At 44.9% G+C, this 25,224-nt stretch overlaps 3 protein-coding genes across 6 annotated transcripts; 1 reads left to right on the top strand and 2 right to left on the bottom strand.

Annotated features, from left to right (window-relative positions):
* Positions 1–1,091: 1,091 nt before the first annotated feature.
* Positions 1,092–13,590, bottom strand: ankrd10a (ankyrin repeat domain 10a). 3 transcript variants are annotated; one of them, XM_085150940.1, is made up of 6 exons: positions 13,068–13,590; positions 9,630–9,782; positions 8,995–9,086; positions 2,266–2,492; positions 2,139–2,201; positions 1,092–2,054 (listed from the first exon to the last, which is right to left on the bottom strand). In XM_085150940.1, exons 1-6 carry the CDS (start codon positions 13,146–13,148, stop codon positions 1,708–1,710), a joined length of 963 nt encoding a protein of 320 aa, XP_085007066.1. In that variant the 5' UTR covers positions 13,149–13,590; the 3' UTR covers positions 1,092–1,707. The 3 variants fall into 3 exon arrangements, with proteins under 3 accessions (XP_085007066.1, XP_085007064.1, XP_085007065.1); XM_085150938.1 differs by lacking the exon at positions 13,068–13,590 and adding an exon at positions 10,601–10,798; XM_085150939.1 differs by lacking the exons at positions 2,139–2,201; positions 13,068–13,590 and adding an exon at positions 10,601–10,798.
* On the top strand, positions 10,896–21,206 carry hsf2bp (heat shock transcription factor 2 binding protein). 2 transcript variants are annotated; one of them, XM_085150942.1, is made up of 10 exons: positions 10,896–11,014; positions 11,170–11,240; positions 12,001–12,136; positions 14,757–14,854; positions 15,019–15,168; positions 16,024–16,168; positions 16,290–16,407; positions 20,044–20,147; positions 20,315–20,514; positions 20,887–21,206. In XM_085150942.1, exons 2-10 carry the CDS (start codon positions 11,196–11,198, stop codon positions 20,911–20,913), a joined length of 1,023 nt encoding a protein of 340 aa, XP_085007068.1. In that variant the 5' UTR covers positions 10,896–11,014; positions 11,170–11,195; the 3' UTR covers positions 20,914–21,206. The 2 variants fall into 2 exon arrangements, with proteins under 2 accessions (XP_085007068.1, XP_085007067.1); XM_085150941.1 differs by lacking the exons at positions 10,896–11,014; positions 11,170–11,240 and having other exon boundaries at positions 11,944–12,136.
* A 116-nt stretch (positions 21,207–21,322) lies between these two features.
* On the bottom strand, positions 21,323–23,765 carry cryaa (crystallin, alpha A). Its single transcript, XM_085150943.1, has 3 exons — positions 23,568–23,765; positions 23,225–23,347; positions 21,323–22,018 (listed from the first exon to the last, which is right to left on the bottom strand). Exons 1-3 carry the CDS (start codon positions 23,763–23,765, stop codon positions 21,809–21,811), a joined length of 531 nt encoding a protein of 176 aa, XP_085007069.1. The 3' UTR covers positions 21,323–21,808.
* Positions 23,766–25,224: the final 1,459 nt, after the last annotated feature.

The following is a 25,224-nucleotide window of genomic DNA, read 5'->3' as shown; positions in this document are numbered from 1 at the left end:
CTCAGGTTAGTGAATTTACACAAAGCAGAAAATGATCAGCATGAACCCAAAGTGCAGTCTGAGAGAAAACTGGACTGAAGGGAAAGTGTTGAGATGATCTGAGGCTGTGGAGGTGCATCATCTCTGGGGTCAATCTAAGGCTGTGTCCCAATTCAGGGTCTGCAGCCTTAAAGGCCGCATTTTAAGGCCGATTACGTCACAGCGACGCGACGAAGGCTGTCCCAATTCAAAGGCTGCTCGAAATGCAGCCCTCAAATGCGTCCTTCATTTCCCTGAATTTTAAGGACGTGGCGGTGTAGACTTCATGGCCCAACATATCCCAGAATACATAGCGCGGCGGTGGGTGTGGATAATTTTGCCGGAAAAAAACGGCGGATGAGGGGCGCCGAAGAGTAAACTTTAAGTAAGTACTGAATATTATGTCACTTATTTATGTGCAAATGTTTAATAACGAAGATCATTAAAACATTCCTGTTGGCCACATGTCGGCAAAGTCATGTGACATTAGTGACGTTTGTACTAATTTGGTTTTACAGCCTTTACTTTAAAATATACGCCGTTCAATAGCTGAGCTTAATCAGAGAATGATCAAAGCTCATGTAGAAACAAACAAATGAACAAAAGATTTTCTCCTTCATTTCTGTCAAACAAACCTGTATGAAACGTTTCCAGCTGTTAGTATCATGGTTGCTAGGCAACCTGGGCAGCGCGACGGAGGCTAGACCGTCCCATTTCACAAGCCTCGCACTTCCGGCCTTAGCGGTCTTTGAGTACGCGACCCTCGAGGATCGTTGAGACTGCGTACTTTAAGGCTGCAGACCCTGAATTGGGACACAGCCTAAATGTACAGACGGGCAAAATAAATCCAGCAGCTACAACAGTTTGAGTGATGGTGTCGTCCACAAATGTGGAGCACAGGCTGGTGTCACAGTGACGCTCTGTCCCACGTAGTGACGTCATCTCTGAGTTCAGGAAGTCTTTGGGTTTCTCGTCCGGCGGCCTGATGAAAACCGTCTGACATTTAAACTCAAACATGTTTAAACTACTTTAATGTTTTTGTGTGATAAAGATCCAAACATGCACAAATACTGTTTTATAAGAATGTGTGTAAAACAGGTTTTATTGAGTACAAATGCAGGTCAGTGGAAGGTCGTGTGTGACACCGTGTTCAGAAAAACGGCGCCTCTACAACCGTCGTACAAAACAAGAAATGGTTTAAGCCTCATGAAATTACAGTGAGATCTAAAACAGCTTTCAGCCTCAGTGCAGTTCAACCACACGCACACACGCAGCTCACAGCAAAGCAGCGACACTCCTGAGCTAACACGTGAGCAGGAGGTCAGGAGCTGAGCCCAGAGCAGTAAACACCTCGTTAATGAAGGTCCCAGCAGAGTCCCACACACCCACACAGCACCGTACTGCTGCTGATGGTGTGAACCAGCTTAGCACAAAGACAAGTGAAATATTCCCACCAGCTGTACGTGGTTGAAAGGCCACTGTGAGGACGGGACAGCAGAGATGCTGCTGATTAAACCAAGAGAACAAAGTTAACTCGAGTTATGCGTCTAGTGTTTACAGTGTGACGTCACAGAAATCCATCCCTGAAGATTATCTTTGGAAGCAGCTTTTTCACAACCCAGCTGAGTCGGTGTGACACTAACACGTCCTGGCTGTGGGCTGTCGGCACACGAGGATTACTGCTCATCGTCAGAGTAATCCTTTAACGTTTAGTGGAAGCACATCTGTGCAGACGAACCCTCCGTGGTTTAGGTGGATGCTGCCATCCGCAGCCTGCTTGGATGGATGCTCCGCCCGGACGCAGCTGCTGTCACTCAGCTCCTCGGCCGTGTCGCCGAAGCCATGGTAGTGTCCATAGTGCAAGAAATCCCCCCAGTCCACCCCTGTTGGGCCCAGGCACGCGGGCCAGTTGGAGACGCAGCCGCCCGGGCTGCTGCTCAGGTGCAGCGAGCCGCACATCTCGGCCGAAGCCCGCCGACAACGTGGCGGAGAGAGCGGAGGACGAGGCGCAGCGTGGAGATGCCCGTTGTTGAAATCTGCAGCAGAGAAAATGTGATCAGAGGTCGATCATGTGATATTATTGTAGCCATTTGCTGCTTCGCCACGCAGAGCAAACCCACCTGCGCTGAGCTCCAGGCTCATGGCGTCCAGCTCCTCGAGCGCGCTGCTCTGCACCAGCATACCTGCAGCACAGCACGATGAGAGCAAGCAAACACCGCACACGCCTAACACGTGAACATTTCTTACCATCAGCCCTTTTGGCTTTTTTCAGGTGGCCCGCGTCCAGGGCGGCTAGCTGCCTCTTTCTGCTGAGCGCGCCCAGACCACAGGGGGCGCCGCCTCCATTCTGCACCGTGTTCCCCTCGTTACGCTGCTGCAGGTGCTTCTGGGCGTTGGAGATGAAGCAGAAACAGTCGTGGAAGCCTTGAGCGTGGGCCAGGTCTGCTGCCGTCTGCCCGCTTGCATTCTCTAAACTAAACAACAAGAATGAAGTCAGACAAAGTGCATCCTGGGAAACAGCACCTCAAACCATCAGAGCGCTAATGTTGCAAGGAGAAACCATCACGAGCGAAGAAAACCAGTCTCGATGGTGTCACCCTGCAACACGTGCTGTGACTAACCTGCCCACTCACACACAGCAGGACACAATCACAGCCACGTTTCCACTAAAGACTACAGTCGTGCTTCAAACTGTTTATTTCCTGTCTATCACACAGATGTGAAAGCCGTGTGCATAAATGAAACGCCTCCCAAAACTGGAGATAATACAATCTGGATAATCAATAAAGTTATTTTTGTATTGTTAATTATAAAAGTAAAACTTTCATTTCATGCAAAATGAAACATTTGTTTGTTTTCATTCTGATGGTGGATCATAAAATCTGCACTCGAACATCTCAGATTATTAGAATATTTCATGTCGAGTTCAGACAGTCTCGAGGTCGTACAGCGTCTGACTGCTGACGTCACGTTTGATAAGGATCCATAAGCAGCCACAGGAGGCTGCTCACAGCATGCCGTGCTGAAGCATATCCATGGAAGTCGACCGGAAGGGAAAAGCACGGCAGGAAAAGGTGCAGCAGACACGACCTCAGCCTCAAAATCAGTGTCAAGAAAAGTGTCAAGAACCTGGGAGAGCAGACAGGAGTGGACTGAGGTCAGATCAAGCCTCTGCTGAACCACAGATAACAGAGCAGCGCATCTCAGGAGGAGGAGGAGGTCCAGAGTCGTCTTTTCAAGCTGAAATGAGCTGTGGGCCACAGTCATCTCACGCTAGTGTTCAACTGGTACAGAAGAACAACAACAAACAAGAAAACATTTCCAAAGCCAAGTTGCATTATATTTCTTCACATCAATAGTTTGAGAGCCCTGCTCACATGTCATCTCCTGGTGCTGCTCCAAAGTCGACACAGACATCTACCAGCAGACGTTGGAGCTCTTCATGCTTCTATCTCTCATTAGCTTTGTGAAGACACTCATTTCTCGAGATCACGTATCGGAATTTCAGGAGCAGGACCACGCCTCCAAACACGCTCCTTCCAGCTGTCATCTACAGATGTTCCCCCAGTTCTGCAAACTGTTCATTCTCCTTTACGTGCCCACCCTCCCTCCTTGTTCTCAAATCTTTAACTTCTTCACTCCCGTTTACTCCATGAGGATCTGCCCAGGAGCCGTCACGTGTCCCCGTCGAGGCCTTCCCCAAACCACAGCTCACTTCATGTCCAAGCTTCACCTTTACCTACTAAAACGCTGTCAAACCTAAAATGAGGACGTGGGCCAGCGAGTGACGTGCAGCCGACTCACCTGACCTGACCTATAGAGAAGCAGCCGACCCAAAAACCCAGAAAGGCCATCAGAGCAACCTGGAGAGCAGTAACACCTCCACGCCGCACTCGTGAAGTCTCAGCCACGTCTAAATGAAGCTGCACTTCTTCACTTTGATGGGTGATGCTGAGCAGCGTCTGCACCGCTGTGAACATTCAGCTGCCACAGATACAGGAACTCTTTCGTGCTCTCAGCCTCCAACAAAGCCTGTCTTCCACATCTGTCAGACATTACTGGGTCAATATTTTCAACTGCTGGAACAAAGGAATTTGACAAATATGAGCTTAACGAAGGATCTCTCATTATTTGACTGTATATATAATGAATGCACAGTAAGGGCAGCGTGGAGGTCAGTGGTTTGCACTCACTGTTCCCACAGAGGCTGAGCTCTGTGCCGGCCCAGAGGCACGCCTGGTCAGGTGACCAATCACAGTTGTGAATGCTGAACATGTCTCTGTCAGGCCTGAGAGCCTGGCGACCTGTTCACGCTGTACTCAGCCTCTCACCCTACCACAGCTGGGATGGACTCCGCCCCCCCTCGTGGCCCTGAGCCGGATACACACAAGAGAATGGATACGTGGAGTGTAGAAGATATGAACGTTTCGGTTTTTGAATGAAATGATGAAGAACGGAGGCGGTTTTTCTAATATTCTAACCGTCTGAGATGTGGTGTATGCACGGTCCTAAATGAAAAAGAACAACATCAGGTTGAAACTGGAGGACAAATCAGGACACAGGAATCGCCAACTATATCCTACACAGTACATCTGTGCTGTCATGAAAACGATCATGCTGTTGTGATTTCTAAGCTTCGATTATGTTGTAAAGAAAGCTCACAGCGCTGAAGCTTTGTTCTGTAATGCTGGGGGGAGGGGGGGGGGGGGGTTTGAGTGAGTCATCATTAGGAAATGAGCCACAGATGAAGTTCTGATTATCCACAGATGTTTCCACATAATCTCAAACATGCTGAGATAAAGTTTCCTCTGGAGTACCTAATAAAGTGGCCAGTGAGTGCAGATGTAATTTGGTTAAAAACCTACAAAAATAGACATTTTATTTTACAGGTATGTTTACCTGCTGCGAATTTTGACATAAATCTATTTTTTTTCCAATTTGCTCCGTTGTCTTTGTAACACACAGCACTGCACTCTGACGTATTCCTGAACTCCTGAGACTAAGCTTCCAATCATTAGTGAGGCTGAGGCGTGTCCCATTAGCACACAGCATGTAAACAGTGAGGTGAGAGCTAAGCATGCATGCCTAAACATGACAGTCATCGTGAGTGCTTTGTTAGCATTGAAACCAATCACTGCAGGAAATACCTCGCCGGTTTGCCAGCTGCAGAAACTGTGGGAAGCGATAGTGAGCGCTCAGCGGCACAACTGCAAGCTGCTCGCAGATGCACGTGTGGCAGATTCTGCAGCGCCTATTTGGATTGCTCCTCTTTCTGGGATAACTTCAGAAAATCAAGTTCAAACTCAAAGGCTGAAAAACATCAGAACGTGCAGGGTGTTTGTTTCTGCTCGCACAATTTGACAATCAAGATCACAGCTGTTTGTTTTTAACATAATATATAACATTTTGCAAAAACACATCTTTATATTGATTTCAAAACAGTTCAAATGTCCTTCAACGAGTGTACCAATGCCTTGAGCAGAAAAGCTCATGTGAGTACTCACGCTTGAGTCTCAAAGCTCTGATTTCTCTTGGGAAAAGTTACAAACACATTCAGGTGAGTATTAAATACATTAATAACACTGTGTTCAGTGGTTATCTGGTAGGTTAGTGGACGCATGAACCCGTTTACAATTGCTAATAACAGCAGAAACATTTCTCTGTATCAGTTTTGTCAAATATTCTGTAAAGTAGTTGTATTATTTCTACAAGTCATTCAAGTCATTAGACAGTTAATGGTTTCCCTGGAAACCGGCCTAATAAAATTCATTTAAACCATCAAAAAAAACCTTTGCATGAGAATGAAATCAGAGTCTACTCGTCAGTCGTCCTCAGCCGCGCTCCATCTCTCTCACCGGCTGGTAAAGCAGATATAGAGAAGAGGTTGAGGAAGTGGGGTCAAGCACGCCACGGCGTTAGTGAGTGTAACACACAGAGCGTCAGGTTGTAACCACGATAACGTGAGTGCAGAGGTTGCTGTTGCTCTCATTTTCAGTCCAGTTTTATTTACAGGAGCAGGATTTTGAATTCTGGATTTAACAGGAAGCCAAAACAGGAGAAATCTGCTGTTTCTAGTCCCTGTCAGGACTCTTGCTGCAGCATTTTGGATTAACTGAAGGCTTTTCAGGGAGTTTTTAGGACTTCCTGATAATAATGAATCACAGTCATCCAGCCTGGAAGCTCAGTGTCATCTGGTGTGAGCTGAGAAGGAAAAGCAGACGAGCTGACAGGATGACACGCTGCAGAGCTCAGTGAGATCAGATACTCTGCTGGTACTGACAGCTACAGCTCCTCTCTCCATTTAAAACATTCACAGCAGCCAGACTTCAATACAGAACGCTACAGCGCCCCCTGTAGGCACTCTGTAGGTCAAGAATCCCATCAGTGGGTCATCAGAAAAAAGATCAAAAGGAAGGCGAAAGAACTCAATAAAAGCAGAACATTTCTGAGACTAAATATTTAATAAAATAATTTAAAAAATGGTATCAACACCAATGGACTAAACAGTCTTTGTCAATATTTTTGCTCAGTAAATGGAGATCCATGTTTCCTTGCTTTACTGCCCCAGCTACTTTATCATTTTTATTAAATATTTTATAATTTTATTAACAGTCTCTTGAGAACTTTCTGCTTTCATTACAACAGCAGGTTAGGGTAAAAGCCTGAATGATAAATGAGTAGTTTTCAAGAGAAAGCAAAGAAAGGCCACAGTTTGATCACTTTATTGTGTTTTCCTCTTATTGTGGAATCTCAGATGGTCTAACTGTCTCCATTTATATCACAGCACAGCATTTCCATATTTCCATGTTCAACTGCTGTTGCTGTGCCACATGTAGACATAAACACACATGAGCTTTTCTGCTTTTACACTCACTGCTTTTCTCTACTGTGCATCATGACAAACATACCAGATTTTTACCTGAGCCGCTGCTGAACAAAACAACACACACAACATTACTATCACTCTTTAAAGCAAACTACACTCAAATGAGCTGATTGGAGGGAACGGCCACTGAAACACGTTTTAATAGTGGGACACTTTCTCACTCACTATGTGTTAACAGACCTCTCTGTATTGAATCATATCTGTTATTAACCTCTGTCTCTCTTCCACAGCATGTCTTTATCCTGTCTTCCTTCTCTCTCCCCAACCAATCACAGCAGATGGCCCCGCCCCTCCCTGAGCCTGGTTCTGCTGGAGGTTTCTTCCTGTTAAAAGGGAGTTTTTCCTTCCCACTGTCGCCAAAGTGCTGCTCATAGGGGGTCACATGATTGTTGGGTTTTTCTCTGTATCTATGAAGCGCCTTGAGGCGACTTTTGTTGTGATTTGGCGCTATATAAATAAAATTGAATTGAACACTTTGTACGACGCCGAACGTCGTAAACTCTGATTCACAGAAAACATTTTTTAAACTACAATGAACCATCTGAGAAACAGTGAGGTCATTATGAATGTGCTGGCAGCAACAAAGGTGGACAGGGCCATGTTCATCCCTGTGCAGCCTCCTGCCTTCTTTTAACTACAGTCTGTAAACACGTGTGCGCTGAGGAGAGCGGCTGCTGCACGTTTGGGAGAGGACTGGTGTCCTGCTCATGTCAGTCCTGGCTCTGCTTTCATGACACACTAGATGTTGTCAGTTGGTGAACAGTTTGGGCTGCAGGCAGGCCAGCTCCACAGACGGACTCCTCTACAATGAGCCAGCATGGCTCATTGATGCCGTCTGCTTCCCTGAAACACACCTGGATGGAACACCTCTTGCTCTAAAACCTGTATGTACTTTCACACACTGATGGAGCCTTTCCAGATGTGCCAGCTGCATATCTGGAAAGGCCGTCCACAGGCACTGATGCAACCCCACATCTGGCTTCTTCTCTGCATAATGGAGCTTTATCCTGCATGTGTGGATGACGCGCAGAGCTGTGAATCAGCTCCATCATTACTGTCCGTGATGACATGTTCACAGTGAGGAACATTATTCTGAACCTGCAGTTTTCTGCAGACTGATCTTTACTTCTGAGGAACTCGGCTCTTTGATAAGATGCTCTTTGAACGAGTCCCTTCCTGTTACCAGCTGATTAACTGTAAATTCTTGCTTTGAACCTCTGATCGTTCCAATCCAACATCCCAACTCTTTGTGAGGTGTTGCTGCCGTCACACCCAAAATCAGCTCGTGCTTTTCTTAAAATGATAGATTATCTCGGTTCAAAGATTTGTAAAACATATGCTTTATGAGTTGGATTTGTTCAATAAAGCAGGCTTTGGCACAGATTTTAACTGGTCTTCATCATTATGTCATCACTAGGTCAAGTATTAATAGAACCTGAGGCCATTATTTACTTCACCGCCACAGAATGGAGTTTTTGCTGTAACCCTTCCTTATGGACAAGTTAATGACAATTACTCTTGAGACTATTTCATGTCTCCTGTTTGTACCAGAACTTCACTACATCTTCATCTTGGTGATGACAGAAACGCTACTTGTGTCCATGTTATAGGCACTTCTGAATGATTGCGAGGATGTTAACAGTAAACCACTGTGGCTTGTTCCCTCCCAACAGCTGATGAGACACTAACAATAAGATTTCAGGACAACAGAAAACACAGCAGAACCACAGCAGCTGATCTTTGTTAGCATGAGGAAACACGCAGCACTAAAGAACGCCAAACGCAGCCTGTTAATCAGGAAAACAAGTCAGCAGAAATTACGCTGGTTGATGCCACTTCATCCTCTGGGTTTACCTCAGGCGGGATATCTAAAGCACAGCACTGAGCTGCAGGATTTCCCACTAAAGTAAATTTCACAGTAAAAATAAAAGCCGTAGTTATTCTGACCAGACCTGCTGAGCATGTGTGGCCTACATGACTCAAATCTAAAGACGTGTAGCAGCTGCTGTGGTTCACACTCGGTGTGCCAGAGCTCTTATGGTGCTTTACACTGGATATTACTACTAAAGCGATGACTGCAGGATACTTACTGCGGTTTAGCGCCTGCTATCAAAAGCACCTGGATACACTCCAAGCTACCCGACCGAGCTGCCTTATGAATGGGAGCCTCACCAACAAAGTCCTGAAAACACAACGTAAACTGTAAGCTTTGAGATATGAATGAAGCTGTTAGCATAGCACAAGCCAACTGTGTTATAGACATGCAAAAATGACACTAATATTACTGACCAATCAAACTCTACATTGCTCAGATTATTGTGCACTGCTCTTTTGAAATAAAAGGGAAAGGAAACAACAGAAGGAAACCCAGCAGCAGTCAGAGCTCCTGCCCTGTGTCGGCCCACGCCTGGGCCACTAATGGACGAGCTCGGGTTCATGAGTACTGCTGGCACTGTGAACTCTGCATCCATTTCTAATTATCTTTTCGGCTTTGCTGCAAGTACAAGTTCAGTCCCAAAACCTTTCCATGACTACAAGTACATATTTAGTGTGAACAACGCTGGAGACACTGTCAATTAAATTAATTTCTTCTAGCTTTTATGTACAGCAGATGCAAAAACTAGAGGTCCCTAGATTCAAATATTCAGTGATAACACTCATAGATGCAAACAGCACCACATTAAGCATTAAATACTACACAATAGGTGAGTTTCCACACACTGACCTGCTTGTTGACGTCAGCCCCAGCCTGAGTGAGCCACACCACGCAGTGAGGATGTCCTCCGAATGCTGCAGTGTGTGTTGGAGTCTGATTGAATCGACTGGTCACCCTGTTCACCTCGCAGCCCATCTCCACCAGGTGCATCACGCACTCCAGCTGTGCCACATGCCAGGAACAAATACAAGAATCACAGTGACACACTGCTCATGTATGTCACCGCTGCAGATCTCAGAGACCTCTGCACTGACGCACTTTCATTGTAAGAAATCTCCAACAGTTCTCCTTGTATATCACCTGAGCACAGCGTGGACCCCACTGTTCTCAAAGCAGGCTTCAGCTGGCTTTGGTTGTTAGACATATTTAAAAACCCCACCTAAGGTCCGCTTACAGGGACGTATAAGCAAAAAGTGTAAGTACATCCAGACACTGCTTAAAACATGTGCCCAGTAAGTGTTTGGAGATATTTCAAGGTGGCTGAAGAGACGCTTCTAGCAGAGCTTTGGTAAAGACAATAATATAAAATGAAGAAGATCAGAATAGTACGAGAAGTAATTAATCATCTAATAAAATAAAAAAACAGAAGTAGTTTTTATATTTCTAGAGAACGGAGGCTGTTGCGGTGTCGCAGGCTCTGGTGTTACGTTTGTTTTGAGCCGATTTTGGCGCCTAAAAAGCGATTGGCTCCTACTGAACCAATGAAAACCTCCAAACACGTCAAGTTTTTTTTGTCTTTAAAAAAAAAACCTTTGTTGTACGCCGGTACTCAGACGTAACTGTTTGGGCCAATCAAACACAGTGAAGGTGCGCGGCGAAATATTAAAGAGGAAAAAATCTTTTAGCTTGATTATGAGCGCTGTCCGCCGCCATGTTGGAGTTTAAACATATAATACACACCCATATAGTGCACACCTATTTTAACCCTCTTTCGTGTTTCATGGACACCACTATTGAATACCCAGTGATTGCATGCTGACCTGTCCATAGTGAGCAGCCCAGTGAATGGGAGTCCATCCATAGAAGGAGTCCTCGGCAGTTAGATGGATGTGGTTTGACAGCTGCTGTAACAGAAGGACCAGAGCCCCAACATCTCCATCCCGGCAGGCGCGGTGCACTGGGAAGCGGCTCACAAACACGTCATCCCCGGAGAAGCGGGCTTCTAGTCCCCCAGACATGAGTGAGCTGAGAGAGGGCAAACGGAAGTGCTTGTCTCCACCGCACCGGTCCCACGGAGCACACTGAAGAAGTTCAAACACAAAGGAAGAGCCCAGCTCTCTCGCAGGCCGTAAAACCCGGACTGGAGCCCGCCTCACAGCAAACCGTGTGTTTGGGACGGTCTGCGCTAAAAAGCGGCCAGGAACAGGTCCTCAGTCCTTTGACTCACACCACTGGTGAGCAGCTTTATGTGTCCAATATATTCAAAAACATTGGTGATGTGGCACTAAACAACTCAAACCTCTGTCTGTGGATTCAGAAACATTTCTTAGCTAACGTGCTAGCTTTGCTGGCTGTGTAATAAACCGAGTGCTGGTCTCTGTGACCACAGAAGCAGACTCACCAACCAGCAGTAACATGGCAGCCTTACCAGGCGGGAAAAGGACGAGCCAAAAAGCAAAGGTAAGACAGCCAGTCAGCCCCGGACGAACCTGCCTGCTGTTCCTGCTAATCAGGAGAACAAAGACGACATCTTTAGCTTTGACCGGCTGGAGTCCAAAGACTGGGCCTCTCAGTGTTTGATGAATCTGTGATAGTGGTCACTACACGTACAGAGTTAAAACGCGTACCTGGCTAATAAAAGCGGGACTTTTTCAAGCCAGCAGCTAAACCTTTAACCTTGTTTTAATTCAAATACAACTATCTGAGTGACAGCCATCTTTAGACAGTGTGCTCAAACCCTGAGATGACACTGTAGACTTACATTATATTATAAAACTAAAAATGTGGGCTGTGCATAATTTCAATGAAGAAACTACAGGAAGTGTCTCTGTTCTGTCGCCAGCTTCTTCATAAAGGAGACACTGTAAAGTCTGTCTGAACTTAAGTTAAACCAGTAACTCAGCAGAGACCTTAAATGATGGTGATGATTTAAAACAGTGCATTGAAGCTGATATTGCAGAACATGGTTGGCCAACACATACCTAAGACTGTGTTTTCTATTAATTTGTCTCCATTGCTTATTTATAGGCCATCCTGCAGACATGCTTCATTGTAATAGCAGTTGACACTGAGCCCTTATCACACTCTGCCTGGTCTGGAGTGCATATTTAATAGTTTCCTTGTCTGTCTATGGATTACTTAGAATCTAAAAAAGCACAATTAAATGAGTGAATCTGTGGCAAAGAAGGACACAGTCTTTTTCTATCTTTTTTTCTTCCAGGGTGGCTTTATCAGAGTGAGGAAGAGAGATTTAGAGAAGTTGACCACAGAAGTCATGCAGCTTAGAGAGTTCCTGCCCAGAGTTGTGAATGGGGATCTGATGGAGATGCTGCATAAAGCCCGAGCAGCTCAGACAAGTATGCTCAACTCCACTCTGATCCTGCTGTAAACACGAGGGTGTTGTGTGCATCACAGAGCAGAACATATACAGTTAATGTATAAACCTGAAGGCTTGTTGGAGACATCCAACTACAGAGAGACAGAGTTGTCTAATGGTCAGTGGAGCCAGGTCTGTTTTACAGCCCTCACAGGTGATAGGGAAAGACAGGTGCGCCTGCTTTCTAATTAGCTTCATTTTATCTTCTACTCTGACCCAGTAAATATACAGCACTGTTGATCTAAGGAGCTTGGAAAGAAAAGCATCTGGACTTTAAGTTTCTTGAAGACATTTCACCTCTCATCCGAGAAGCTTCTTCGGTTCTACGAGAGTCCCCGGTGGGACCCTAGTGGGAGTTGACCCACTACTCACACGAGTCAAGGTGTGATGAGCAGAGGTTTCGGGTGAAACCATTGTGAGACCTTGCTTCACCAATTCACCGGACCTGTTGAGGTCAACTGGCAAGATGTGAGTGTTTGTTAAGGTGCCTGGGAAGGGATCTCCAAACTGGATTGTAGGTGGCAGGCAACTGGTATTGTGAGCCACCTGGGACTCTCCACCAGTTTCTTCAAACATCTTCAAGAACCTTAAAGAAGTCCAGTTGCTTTTCTTTCCAAGCTCCTTAGGTTACCATGACCTACACAGGCATACAGCACTGCTATTCACGAAGGATCTTGTCTCACCACAGTATGTTGTGGTAATATAAGAAGAATTGGGTCGTGTCTTCTTTTTGGAAGACATTGCACACCATGCCGAGCTATGCCAGGTTCCCAGCTTTCAGCAGTTTGGGGTGGGGGGACAAAAATAGTATTTCCTGCCTGTCAAACTAGTGAATATGTGGTATTTCCACAAATCCTCCTAAAGACATGGAGACAGTATCTTGGGTGCTGTTACGTGCCTGGTGTCCTCACCTGCTGCTGTGCCCGGCTGTTTGTCACCCCCGCTGCTTTCCACTGGACCAGTCTTCTGAGAGCAGCCCGATCTGCCAGCATCCTGGCCTCCGCCTTCCACGGCCTGGCTTCAGGGTGGTGCTCCGCGTCTCTCTGGCTCTGGCACAGAGGCTAACTTGCTAACTAGCTGCTTGTGCTCCGACATGGCGACCATGAAACATGTCCCGTCGGCTGTGCTGGATCTCTGCCATCACCTCGCTCCTGGATGATGATGTCATCAAACCTCTCGTGACACTGAGCATGCTCCTTGATGTCCTCTGACAGGCGCAGACGTCATCGCGACAAAGAAGCGCTCTTTACGAACCCCGCCGTACTCTAACCAGCCGTCTGCTGTTTCCACGCAACCTTTGAAAAACACGAACAAAAAGCCAGCTCAGCAAAACATCACGTGTGATTTAAAAGTCTAAAACGAATCAGTCATCACGTGTAAGGTTTTTCGGTTCCCTCTCTTTCTGACATCTTCCTCCATCACACGCGTGTTTTTTCCCGTCGCTCCTCATCGATAGCGCTGCAGAGATGCTGAAATATCAGCACCACCGTGAATGCATCACGGGGATGATAAAGGTTGTGCTGAGGCTGCAAACCCCCGAGATGTCATTTAGTTTTCTCACTGACCTGCCTGCGTGATAGACGCTGCACTTAAGTTTTTCCCCATTTATCTGAGTAAAAAATGTCATTGACGTTAAAAAGATGCTCTGGCACTGCGCCAAATATAACGTCACAGCTCTATAAAGGTATTTGAAGTGACCCAAAGGACTGGTCTGATTATCTGTGTAGGTGCTCAGTCATCCAGCTCATGGTGGTCTAAGGAGCCTGGAAGAAGGCGCCTGAACTTCTTTAAATTTCCTTTAATATCTTTGTCTAAGCAAAGAGACATAAAAAAACACAGGGAAAAATCAGAAATCACTTTTTGGCACGACAGCATTTCGGATTCTTCTGCCCACTCTAACCCCTGTTTACCACCCCAGAAGCCCCAGCTTGTCCTCCTCCACACGCCTCCTTACCCATATTGACTCTCACAGCTGCCCCTTCACTGCAGAATTGATGCCACTGTTAGTCTGCTTCAGCAGCACGCAGCATATTAAAGACTCCACTGGTCTGTGAGATGCACACACAGACCACACAGTGCGTTGTGTGTAAGATGCGGACTTTTAAGTTGCATACTGCCATTCACTGCTTAGACTCCATGGCCCCTAATATCATGTCCTCCCCTGGTTCCCTTGTGTGCTACACTCCATGAAGGGCTCAGGCCTCAGTGTCCCCCACTAAAGAAGGTTTGTTAACTATTAACTGGATGTTTTGTCCCTGTGAAAATGAAAGGAATTACAAACCCATAGAAGGTCCAGAAACCCAGGACCACCACAGTGAAACCCTGTCTCTGCTTTCTCGTGGTAAACACTCACCGCCACCATGGAGATCGTGTGATAAATCACGATTCTCAGCCACTTATTCAGTTTAGGGTCTCAGGGGTTGGAATTAGAGGCGGTTATACTCCAGAGAGGTTGCCGACCTGTTACAGGACTGGGAGATTATGACATAATCAAGATGGGACCAAAACTCTACCTTAAAACTGACAAAGTTTCATGTTGTGCAAAACTAGTGTTAGAAACATTACATAAGAATATCTGCTCTCAAACTGTGTGTGTTTAGTGAAGGAGCACACTGTGAAGGAGCAGATGAGGCAGGAGTGTCTGCACCTGCAGTCTCGACTGGATGCTGTGCAAACTGAGAGTCAAAAAGAGAAAGAGGTGAGAGGGACAGACTCATAACAATAACATGAAAAATATTTCTGGTGTCCCACTAAGGAAACTGGACTTGGCTGATGGATTTGGGCTTGTCTTGCTTTAAGCCATGCTGTTATTTATCACTTGTTGTATGTGACTGCACTGAATCCACGTGAATGGATGTTCAGGAAAAGCTGCTGTTACGTGAGCAGCTGTGGCAGAGCAGAGTGGAGCTGCAGCAGCAGGCCGACTTCTGCTCTGGTCTGGGATCTGCTGCCTGCAGTCTGCTGTGGAGCTGCTCTGCCAAGGAGGACACCGTCTCACTGTGGCTGACTGATGTGAGTCATCTTCAGTCTTTTGTCTCCGTGTGTGGACTTGGACTTGTTTTCCTGTAACAAAAACCCCAAATAGGGCTACAGGGATACATGTTAGTGGTCAGTAGCGTTTAAGTGCAACCACAGCTGAAAATGAAACAGCATTCAATACATGAACATCAGATCCCAGTTCAATCCCAGGAGGAGACACAAGTATTTTTGGAACAAATATCTGCCTTTAAAAAATCAAAAATCATTTCCACAGTAACAAACTCATCCCAGCATGCACAATAATTAGTTTGACTTGCTTGATCAAACCGACACACAGTATAATTGCAAAATGACCTTCTGACCACTGTGTTGTACATCTTTAGCTGTAACATTAAAATATGTTGTTTAGACAAGCGGTCTCCAACCTTTTTTGCACCATGGACCGGTTTATGCCCGACAATATTTTCATGGACCGGCCTTTAAGGTGTCGCGGATAAATACAACAAACCGATAAAAACCCTGAAAACTACATTTCACACCTGAGCCTCAACTCTCGCGGCCCGGTACCAAACGACTCACGGACCGATACCAAACGACTCACGGACCGATACCGGTCCGAGGCCCGGGGGTTGGGGACCGCTGGTTTAAAGTGTTTGATGCAAAAGAAACATGGCTCCATATGTTTTGGTTGTTCCACATAATGATAATTTTATGCAGTGCAAACAAAAGAGCATCCTCTCTGCTCCTTCTCTTCTCTCCAAACTAAATTGGTTCCATGTTTTGTTGGTCACTGAGACATGATCTAACAGTATTTGTAACAGCAGATGTTAATGCTGCTGGATTGTGCGTGCGTGTGTGTGTGTGTGTGCGTGCGTGTGCACACTTCAGGGCAAGCTGCAGGCCTTCCTTGCTGTAGCTGCTCAGACTCTAGAGAGCTTTGTCACGTCTTTGGATGAAGAGGAGAAAAGTCAAACTGAGGACTACAACTCCCACGAGCACCAGTTTGTGTTGGCAGTGGCTGGGACCATTACTAGTGAGTCTGAAGCTTCTAGCAGTCACAAAGGATGTGTCGAAGCACATTTTCTTAGAAGCTCCATGAACACGAATAACTGCTCGACTTGTCAGCTGACTTTTCTTTGTTTCTTATCAATCAGATGTAGCAGCAGTAACGCAGGGGCGGGACTTCCTGTCAAGCTCAGCGCATGTCTTGCTGGACACTTTGATGAAACTTCTCAAGTTGATGAAGCCTGGTGTCTTCCCCAGACTGAAAGTGTACGTGGATCAACCTCTTTGTTATTAATATGTATCAGGATTGAATAGAGAGTTAACAAGAACGTGACACAATGTTTGTGTCGGATCATCTGATCCACGAATCATAACGGGATCAAACCTACTTTTACTTTCCTCTAAAGCAGTCATTTGCAAAGTAAAATTCCTGCATTTTTCATTCAGTAATATAGATTTTAATTTGAAACCATCAGTGAGCCTCAGTGTTGGTCAGCTGTACTGACTCTATTCACAACACAGTTTTCAAAAAGTCTGCACACTGTGTGAAATGTAAGTGAAAACAGAACAGAGTCAGTTCCACACCATTGAAACACTTTATTAGAATCAAACAGTAACAGGAGACTTTGATGGCAGCCACACATTTTTAGTTAGCCTGTGACAGGGTGTGTTTCCATGCTGCACTCCTTTGTAAGCATCACTGGGAGCACTTCAGTGGTTCAGGTTAAATTGAATTAAATTTTCAATTCAGTTTTTTTTATACAGTGTTAAATAACAACAACAACAAAGGCTGCCTCAAGGTGCTTTATATATTTATATTATATAATCTAATATTATTATATATTATACCCTACTATAATACATACAGAGAAAACCCCAATGAGCAAGCACTTTGGCGACAGTGGGAAAGAAAAACTCCCTTTTAACAGGAAGAAACCTCCAGCAGAGCCAGGCTCAGGGAGGGGCGGGGCCATCTGCTGTGATTGGTTGGTGTGAGAGAAGGAAGACAGGATAAAGACATGCTGTGGAAGAGAGACAGAGGTTAATAACAGATATGATTCAATGCAGAGAGGTCTGTTAACACATCGGGAGTGAAGAAGAAACATCCAGTGCATCATGGGAATCCCCGGCAGCCTCAGGGATTCAGTGTCACCTGATTGAGCCTGAATCCAAACTGGAAGCTGGTTCCACAGAAGAGGGGCCTGAAAACTGAAGGCTCTGCCTCCCATTCTACTTTTAAATACTCTAGGAACAACAAGTTCATTAAGATAAGATGGGGCCTGATTATTTAAGACCTTGTATGTGAGGAGCAGGATTTTGAATTCAATTCTGGATTTAACAGGAAGCCAATGAAGGGAAGCCAAAACAGGAGAAATCTGCTGTCTCTCTCTCTCGGGGTGGCTGTAGCTCAGGAGGTAGAGCAGGTCACCTACTGATCGGAACGTTGGAGGTTCGATCCCTGGCTCCTCCTGACGCTATATAAGAATCAGTCCATTTACCATCTTTCTAGTCCCTGTCAGGACTCTTGCTGCAGCATTTTGGATTAACTGAAGGCTTTTCAGGGAGTTTTTAGGACTTCCTGATAATAATGAATTACAGTCGTCCAACCAGGAAGTAATAAATGCATGAACTAGTTTTTCAGCGTCACTCTGAGACAGGATATTTCTAATTTTAGAGATGTTGCACAAATGGAAGAACGCAGTCTTACATATTTGTTTAATATGTGCGTTGAAGGACATATCCTGGTCAAAAATGACTCCAAGGTTCCTCACAGCGTTACTGGAGGCCAAGGTAATGCCATCCAGAGTAAGAATCTGGTTAGATACCATATTTCTAAGCTTTTCAGCGCCGAGTACAATGACCTCAGTTTGATCTGAGTTAAGAAGCAGAAAGTTAGCGGCCATCCAAGTCTTTATGTCTTTAAGACATTCCTGCAGTTTAACTAATTGGTGTGTGTTATCTGGCTTCATGGACAGATAGAGCTGGGTGTCATCTGCATAGCAGTGAAAATGTATGCTATGTCTTCTAATGATGCTGCCTAGGGGAAGCATGTATAATGTAAACAGAACTGGTCCTAGCACTGAACCCTGTGGAACTCCATAATTAACCTCAGTGTGTGAAGAGGACTCTCCATTTAAAGAGTGTTCACAGAAGTTTGGACTTTATTTGAGTTAGATTTTGTAGTGTGACAGTTAACAGTAATGCTATGAGCTAAACGTACTCACTCCATTTTAAGATCTTCTCTGGTATAAACATCAGTATAGTATAATTATATACTCATCAGTTGGTTTATTTGCCTTGTCTAAGTCTGCCAAGATGAATGATCCCATTTATAACCAGTAATGGTCAACAATGTTTATTAAAATGCTGATAACGGCTGGAATCTGGTTTGCAGAGGGTTGTAGCTCCAGGTTTCCATGCAGTTCCAGCTGCTGTAATTATGAGTGACTATTGGCTTCTCATTCTGTACAATATAGATTTCATGTAATAGTTTGTAGAAGAATTTGGGTTTTGTGCCTCCTTTGTCATCATTTTTATCCCTCAGCTATAAAAGGCTGATGGGGTATTGTTGTCACCAGCAGCATGGACACTTTGTGAATGCAATGACTTGAGAATGACGTAACAAAAGGTTTTCAAAGGCGTGTCTAAAAACTTGATCTGTGTTCTGATGTCTCTCCTTGTTTCCTGAGCTTCCTTCTAGCATTGAAGTTCTAACATTTTATTAAGACAAACAGCATAAGTAGTTCCAACACAGATTAAAGCTGCTGCTTCTCCACGAGGATTGGAGCCATTTGATACGGTGCAGCCACCTCACTGGTACCCTTCATATGTGAGATATTTCAGAGATGTCCAGCTGGGATGTCTCTCATTTGGGAATGCCTTGGTGTCCTATGATAAGAGCTGAAGGATGTTCAGGTTTGGGCAGGTCTGCTCACACTGTTGCCCATGCTGGCTGCACCCTGATCATCAGCAGCAAGTGGATAGAAAGATGCAGATTCTGTTTTCATTGACATATTAGTAGAAAGTTAAAGTGATCATCGCCAGAATCAGACCGGTTTTGTCAAGCGACACTGCAGAGGTTCTTGTCCATGTATTTGTGTCTTCCTGTATTGATTATTGTAACGCTTGTCTTTCTGGGCTTCCAAAGAAAAGTTTCAGAGTCTACAGATGGTGCAAAATGCAGCTGCTCGCATTTTAACAAGAACTGGGAAATTTGAGCACATTAGCCTGTACTGAGATCTCTTCACTGGCTTTGTTAGGTTCGAGCAGATTTTAAGGTCCTGCTGCTCACCTACAAGGCTTTAAATGGACTGGCACCTTCATACCTCTCTGACCTTTTACACCTTTATGTTCCACCCTGTGCTCCATGTGTTGAAGACATTTGTTCACCCGATACTACATGTCTTAATTCTTAAAACTGTTTTTAACTTGTATTGTGTTTTTTACTTGTACTGCTATTTATCGCTTTTATTTATTTATCTTTTTAGTTTCAAATTACTGCACAGCACTTTTGTTTGAAAGCGCTTTATAAATAAAGTTATAATTATTATTATTATTATTATTATTATTATTATCATCATTATTATTATTATTATAGTGACCAAGAGTTTGTAATGTTTGTGTGTGGTATGTGTGTTAGTAAAAAGGGGCCTACTAAAGTAAATACCTGTCATTGCAACAGTGTGCAGAGCTCATACGACCACAATGAAACCCACAAACCTGACGAACATCATAGAGTTTCACAGTGCTGACTGACCACCACTCACTGACTGGAATTTTATTAAACTTCTTTTTTAAAAGCTCTTAAAAGGGATCTGAATGTGTTGAGATGTTGTGGCCACTAGATGTCAGTGTTTCTCTGCAGTGTGGACGGCTGTTCACTACGGTGATGCTTTGCTGCAGGTTGATGCTGATGGCGCTCTATAACGTGAGCATCAGTCTCAAAGGACTGAAGTACCTGAGTGAGAACCGAGGAATCCTCCCTCTCATCTGGAACCTGCTTGATGGTAAGCTGCTGCACGCTCCAACAACAACATCACGCACAGACACTGTGCTCTAGCTCGAGCCTACAAGCCGTCTCAAGTCTAACCTTCAATGACACTGATATAGTTAATTTAATAAACTGTCAGTGTCACAGACTGTGTGTTCCAGGATCTAATTTGTGTGTCTGTAGACGGACACTGGGAGGTGTGTCTCCACTCCCTGCGTCTCCTGCAGTCCATGTTGTTAGAGGATGACGTGTTGCTCCTGTTGGGCTCCTCGCTCCTGGATCCAGACCTCTGTGCTCGCGTCAGCGGGCTCGCTGGCAGCATGCAGCCAAGCCTGAGACTGACTGCTCTGCAGACCTTGGAGGACCTTCAGGCCCTCCAGCAGGTACCACAGTATGATGAACCCTGAGCTTCGCTGCTCTTGCAGTCATTGTGTTTACCACACTAGAAATGAGGACTTGGCATGTGTTCAGGTTAACTTCACCTGTTTAGTTTGTTAGCATCTGAGTCTTTCACTGCTACTTTTCTTCACACCTGCTAATTTATCACATAACAGTTAGTGAAAGCAGTAGTTAGTGTGTTTTAGCTTCGGGCTGTTCGTCTCTGCTTTGCTGAATAGAGGAGCAACTGCACTGATGTCTCACAAGCGCAGATCTAAAGTCTAAAGCTGGTGTGATTGTGTAGACACTTCCTCACATCACCGTGAGATTCACCCCTGACCTTTCTGAGCACAGACTGTGACATGGTGTGTTTCCAGGGCCGGGCCTGCAAACAGAGTGTGTGACGAGGGAGGAATTGAAGTGAAAGAAGAGCCTTTCTCACTGCATTGTTCACCGTTCAGCTTCTATATACGTTCACACTGCTGTGCATTGTTAGTGCTTAAAGTGCATGTAGATCTGCATTGTTAAACCTGTCCTAGTAAAGATGTTTGCAGTGCAGTGTGTCTGTGTCGTGTCATCAGAAGCACAGGACTGAACTGCTCTTCTGCACTGATCTGTTTTCTGTGCACACGCTGCACACACGGTGCTGTATCCATGGACTAAAGGCACGAGCAGACGTCTCTCACCCTCCACTCTGCTAAAGTTGCTTCACTGAAATCGTTGTTATCTTATAGAAAACTCTCTGTTCTTCCTGATTCATCAAAACAAAGTCTGAGCTGATAAGAAGGGAAAAGGAGTCAGACCACACAGAGGTTGCATTTTGTTAATTGTACAGCTTTATTGCTTCTTTAGTATGGACTTGAATAGTGAGCAGATATCCACTGAACAAAGCTTAGACTTCAGTACAGGATATATGTGAGACAGAGGAAGAACATGAATGGGAGAAACCAGGGCTGGTACAGAACATGCGAGACATGTTTGTTTCAAGCTGAAAGCCTGTCAGAGGACTGCTCTGAAACATGCTGGGCCATGTGAGTGTCTCAGATGACTTCTCTCTGTAAAAACTCCAGCCACCTCTTACTCGACTGCCTCGGTGGGCCGATTTTTGTTATACTTTAAACAATGATACTAATGAGTTAAGAAGTAACTATAGGAAGAGAAGCAGGGAAGACACAGATATCCTCTAAGGAAAGGGGGGAAGAAGAATTCCGGAGTCGTCCATCCCAGTTGATGCTGGTTATTCACGGGGCCGAGCTCCTTCAGCTCGGCCCCGCTCGGTCACCCACCAGCACTTGGCCTCTAGGAGGAGGCAGCAGCGTTGGGCTTATCGTCACGAATCACGGGGATACTGCGCTCACTGCGGCCAGACTCGCTCCCCCCGGTGACCTTTGGCCCGGTCAGAGTCAGCAGACCGTCAGCTGACAAGGTGCAGTTGATGGATGATTGGTCGACGCTAGAGGGGAGGCGGTAACGGCGATGAAACTCACGGGAGATGTAACCGTGGTCGTCCTGAAAAACAGCAGCATTGATGCCATGAAGTTGTTGTCAGTCCAGCGAGAGCTTCACTCAGTTCACTCTCACGAGAGAGCGAGCACACACTGCTTCCTGCTAACTGCTGAGGGTTTCAGCCTTCAAAGTAAGAGACCAACACAGGTCTATTAAGACGGGTGACAAAGTGGAGTTGTTGTGAGCCAGGATAAGTTAGTGTTGTGCGTTAAATGTCTATTTAGTCTATTCAGTCCAACATGATTGTTTTTCCTCTTTTCATTTCCACTAATAACACAAAATAAAATGATAATGTCCGGGCTAGAGGACACCGAGCTACACACCTATTACAACTAGTGATGCACCAATACCGATACTGGTATCGGGTATCGGGGCCGATACTGTAAAATGTGTGTGTACTCATACTCGTAAAAGTTAACCGATACCATGAACCGATACCAACTTATTTCATTAATCAGAGGGTGGCTTGTCATTTCTGTTGTAGTTTTTTAGATTGGCCACTAGGGGGCCAATTATTATTTTATTTATTATTTATTTAATAATAATTATTTTGTTTGTTTGTTTACAATATGGACACTCAATATTACTCAAGTTACTCAAGTTTATTTTATTCTCAAACCTAATTTGTATTTATTTTATTCCAAACAGAAGTGTTTATTTATTATTCTGAAAGCTCGAGACAGTGCCAATAGTTCAGTGATATTTTGTAAAATTACAATGTGGAGACTCTGCAATAATTTAACAGAAGTGCCTATTTTTCACTTGATATTTTTTTGTGGTCATTTTTATTAAGATTTTATTTTTTATCGGCAGAGAATAAAATAAAACCTGTCTTCCAATTCATTGCATTTGTGTGTGTGTGTGTGGTAGAAGTATCGTTTTTTGTACTCTGTATCAGCAAGTACTCAGATCCAAGTATCGGTATCGTATCGGTTTGAAAAAATTGGTATCGTTGCATCCCTAATTACAACCCATAACAACACTGAAGGCATCTTCATGTCATCAAATACATCTTTTTACCTTTCCTACATATTACAGGAACTTTCTTACAGTCTAACATAAACAGGTTTGTATGTCTAAGCACCGTGGTTACGTACATGTGGTTTGTTGCTACATCTCTGATCTCTGATCGTGTTGGAAAATCCCTCAGGAAGCCTTTATGAGTCTAACTCACTCACTCGTGGTGTGTGCATCAGAGAGGAGGACTACCTGTCTTTCTCCATGCTTGCCCTGGATCTCCACGTAGTCGTCAGTGACTTTCACACTGAGCTCATCAGGAGAGAAGTGCTTGACGTCCAAGTAGACTGTGAACTTATCCCTGTCAGATCTCACCTGAGGGAGACAAACACAGAGAACATCTCTTGACCTTAACGTCTAAAACTTTAGGTCAACAACTTCATTTCTTGACTCTGCGTTGTATGGAGCACAGTAGATGTTAGCTTTCAGTCTAACTAAACTCATGACAAAATTCAGATTTTTACACATGTATTAAACAAGAGATGTACGCGGTCTATCCTCTAATAACCACAGAATATGAGACTAAATCTTTTACCTCTGAGATCCCAGAGTTGGAAAAATCCAAAACGTTGCGGAAGAGTGACTGTCTGTAATAGGGGCTGATGGTGGAGGCGGCGTAAGGGAAGAGGTCGTAATCAAACATGCCCTCTCCAAAAAACTGGTCAAAGAGTCTGGCAGGGTAGACGGAGCCCAGGGCACGTCTGAACCAGGGGTGCTGGATGGCAATATCCATAGCAACTGGAGACAGTCTGGTCTGCTTTGGCGTGGTGGGGAATCCAGCAGATGAAAAATGGAGGTGAGGTAAGAATGGGAGAACGATGGCGGTAAAGCAGTGACTGAAGAATGCTTTCAGAGTGCTTTGCTCCCCTCGCTACAGCTGCCTCCTCTTTATATACCTGAGAGCCAGAAAGAGAGGCTTTAGCCACGATCCCTCTGGAATGGCATTATCTCAGCATGGTGGGTTGGGCCCTGTCAGCACAATCAGGGTTGAGGATGGGGGGGCACCACTAGGTCCAGTCCCTGCTGGGACGCAGCGGTAGTCACATCAGACACCCGGGGCTGCCAAAACAAACTGTGCTAGACGGAGAGGAGGAGGGGAGACACAATGAGCCCAGGAAGCCAACTAAAGACACAGAGGGATTTCACCTGTGTGACAATGCGTCGCACACATACACGTAGATCTGTTCTGTCAGTCAGTCGGTGACATAATGCTGTGCTATTGTTCTGCCTGTGTGTTTGGATGACGGGCAGATTTAGTAACAATGCAGCCCAGAGTCAATGGAACGACAGCTGACAGAGAAATGTGAGAAAGGAAGTGTGCCCTTCAATTCCAGCGTTTTACAATGAGGGGAAATTAAACGGGTCTGGACCTCAGCAGGCCTTGCAAAGGTTGGACCATCAGTACTGGGAGAAGCTGCATGTCGTACTCTACAGTCCTCAATTAACAGGTTAAAGTTCACAAGAGTACAATCAGAAAAGGACTGAATGGCTTGAAGGGCGTCTAGGAGAACATGGCAGCACAGCAAAATCCTGTGGAACAATCAATCCATTTATTGATAAGCACATTTAAAAACAACAGGTTGACCAAAGTGTTGTACATAGTAAAAAGTAGATCGAACACACACAAAGAACAAAATTAAAAGCTAGAGAGTAAACATGTGTTTTCAAACGGGTTTTAAAAAGTGTTGGAGAGAAGTTTGTGTGCAGCAGAGGCCCGATCTGTGTTTGAGCCTGTTTCCTGTCAACTGACCTGAGAGTTCTCTTAGGAGTATTATTATCAGATCAGAGAGGTATGATGGAGCTAATCCAGTTAGAGATTTAAAAACAAACAATAAAATCTTAAAATAAATTCAACAATGTGCTGGAAGCCAGTTTAAATGAGCCAAGACTGGGAAATATGGTGAGTTTGGTCTGTGCAAGTGTAGATGTTTGGCTGCGATGCACCAGTACAAGCACCTGTCAGTGTGTTTGCAGCCACACAACCTGCCCAACAACTAAAGCGTGGGCCTGTCTGATAGCTCAGTGTTGGTGTTGAAAATGGAGAAACTGTTTAAATTATGCAGTATAACTAGTATCTTACTAAGTTCGGTTTTTGTCAGCCATATTTGTGTTACTCATGTTGATTCGCATTAGCTGACTTCTTGGCTAATGCTAACTGAATGACCAGACCAGGGATTGGTCAGTCCTAGACC

Source organism: Neolamprologus multifasciatus, chromosome 23 (genome assembly GCF_963576455.1).
Source record: "Neolamprologus multifasciatus chromosome 23, fNeoMul1.2, whole genome shotgun sequence".
NCBI classification, from domain to species: Eukaryota; Metazoa; Chordata; class Actinopteri; order Cichliformes; family Cichlidae; genus Neolamprologus; species Neolamprologus multifasciatus.
The sequence above is the reverse complement of the archived record's forward strand: the minus strand, read 5'-3'. Positions and strand labels throughout refer to the sequence as shown.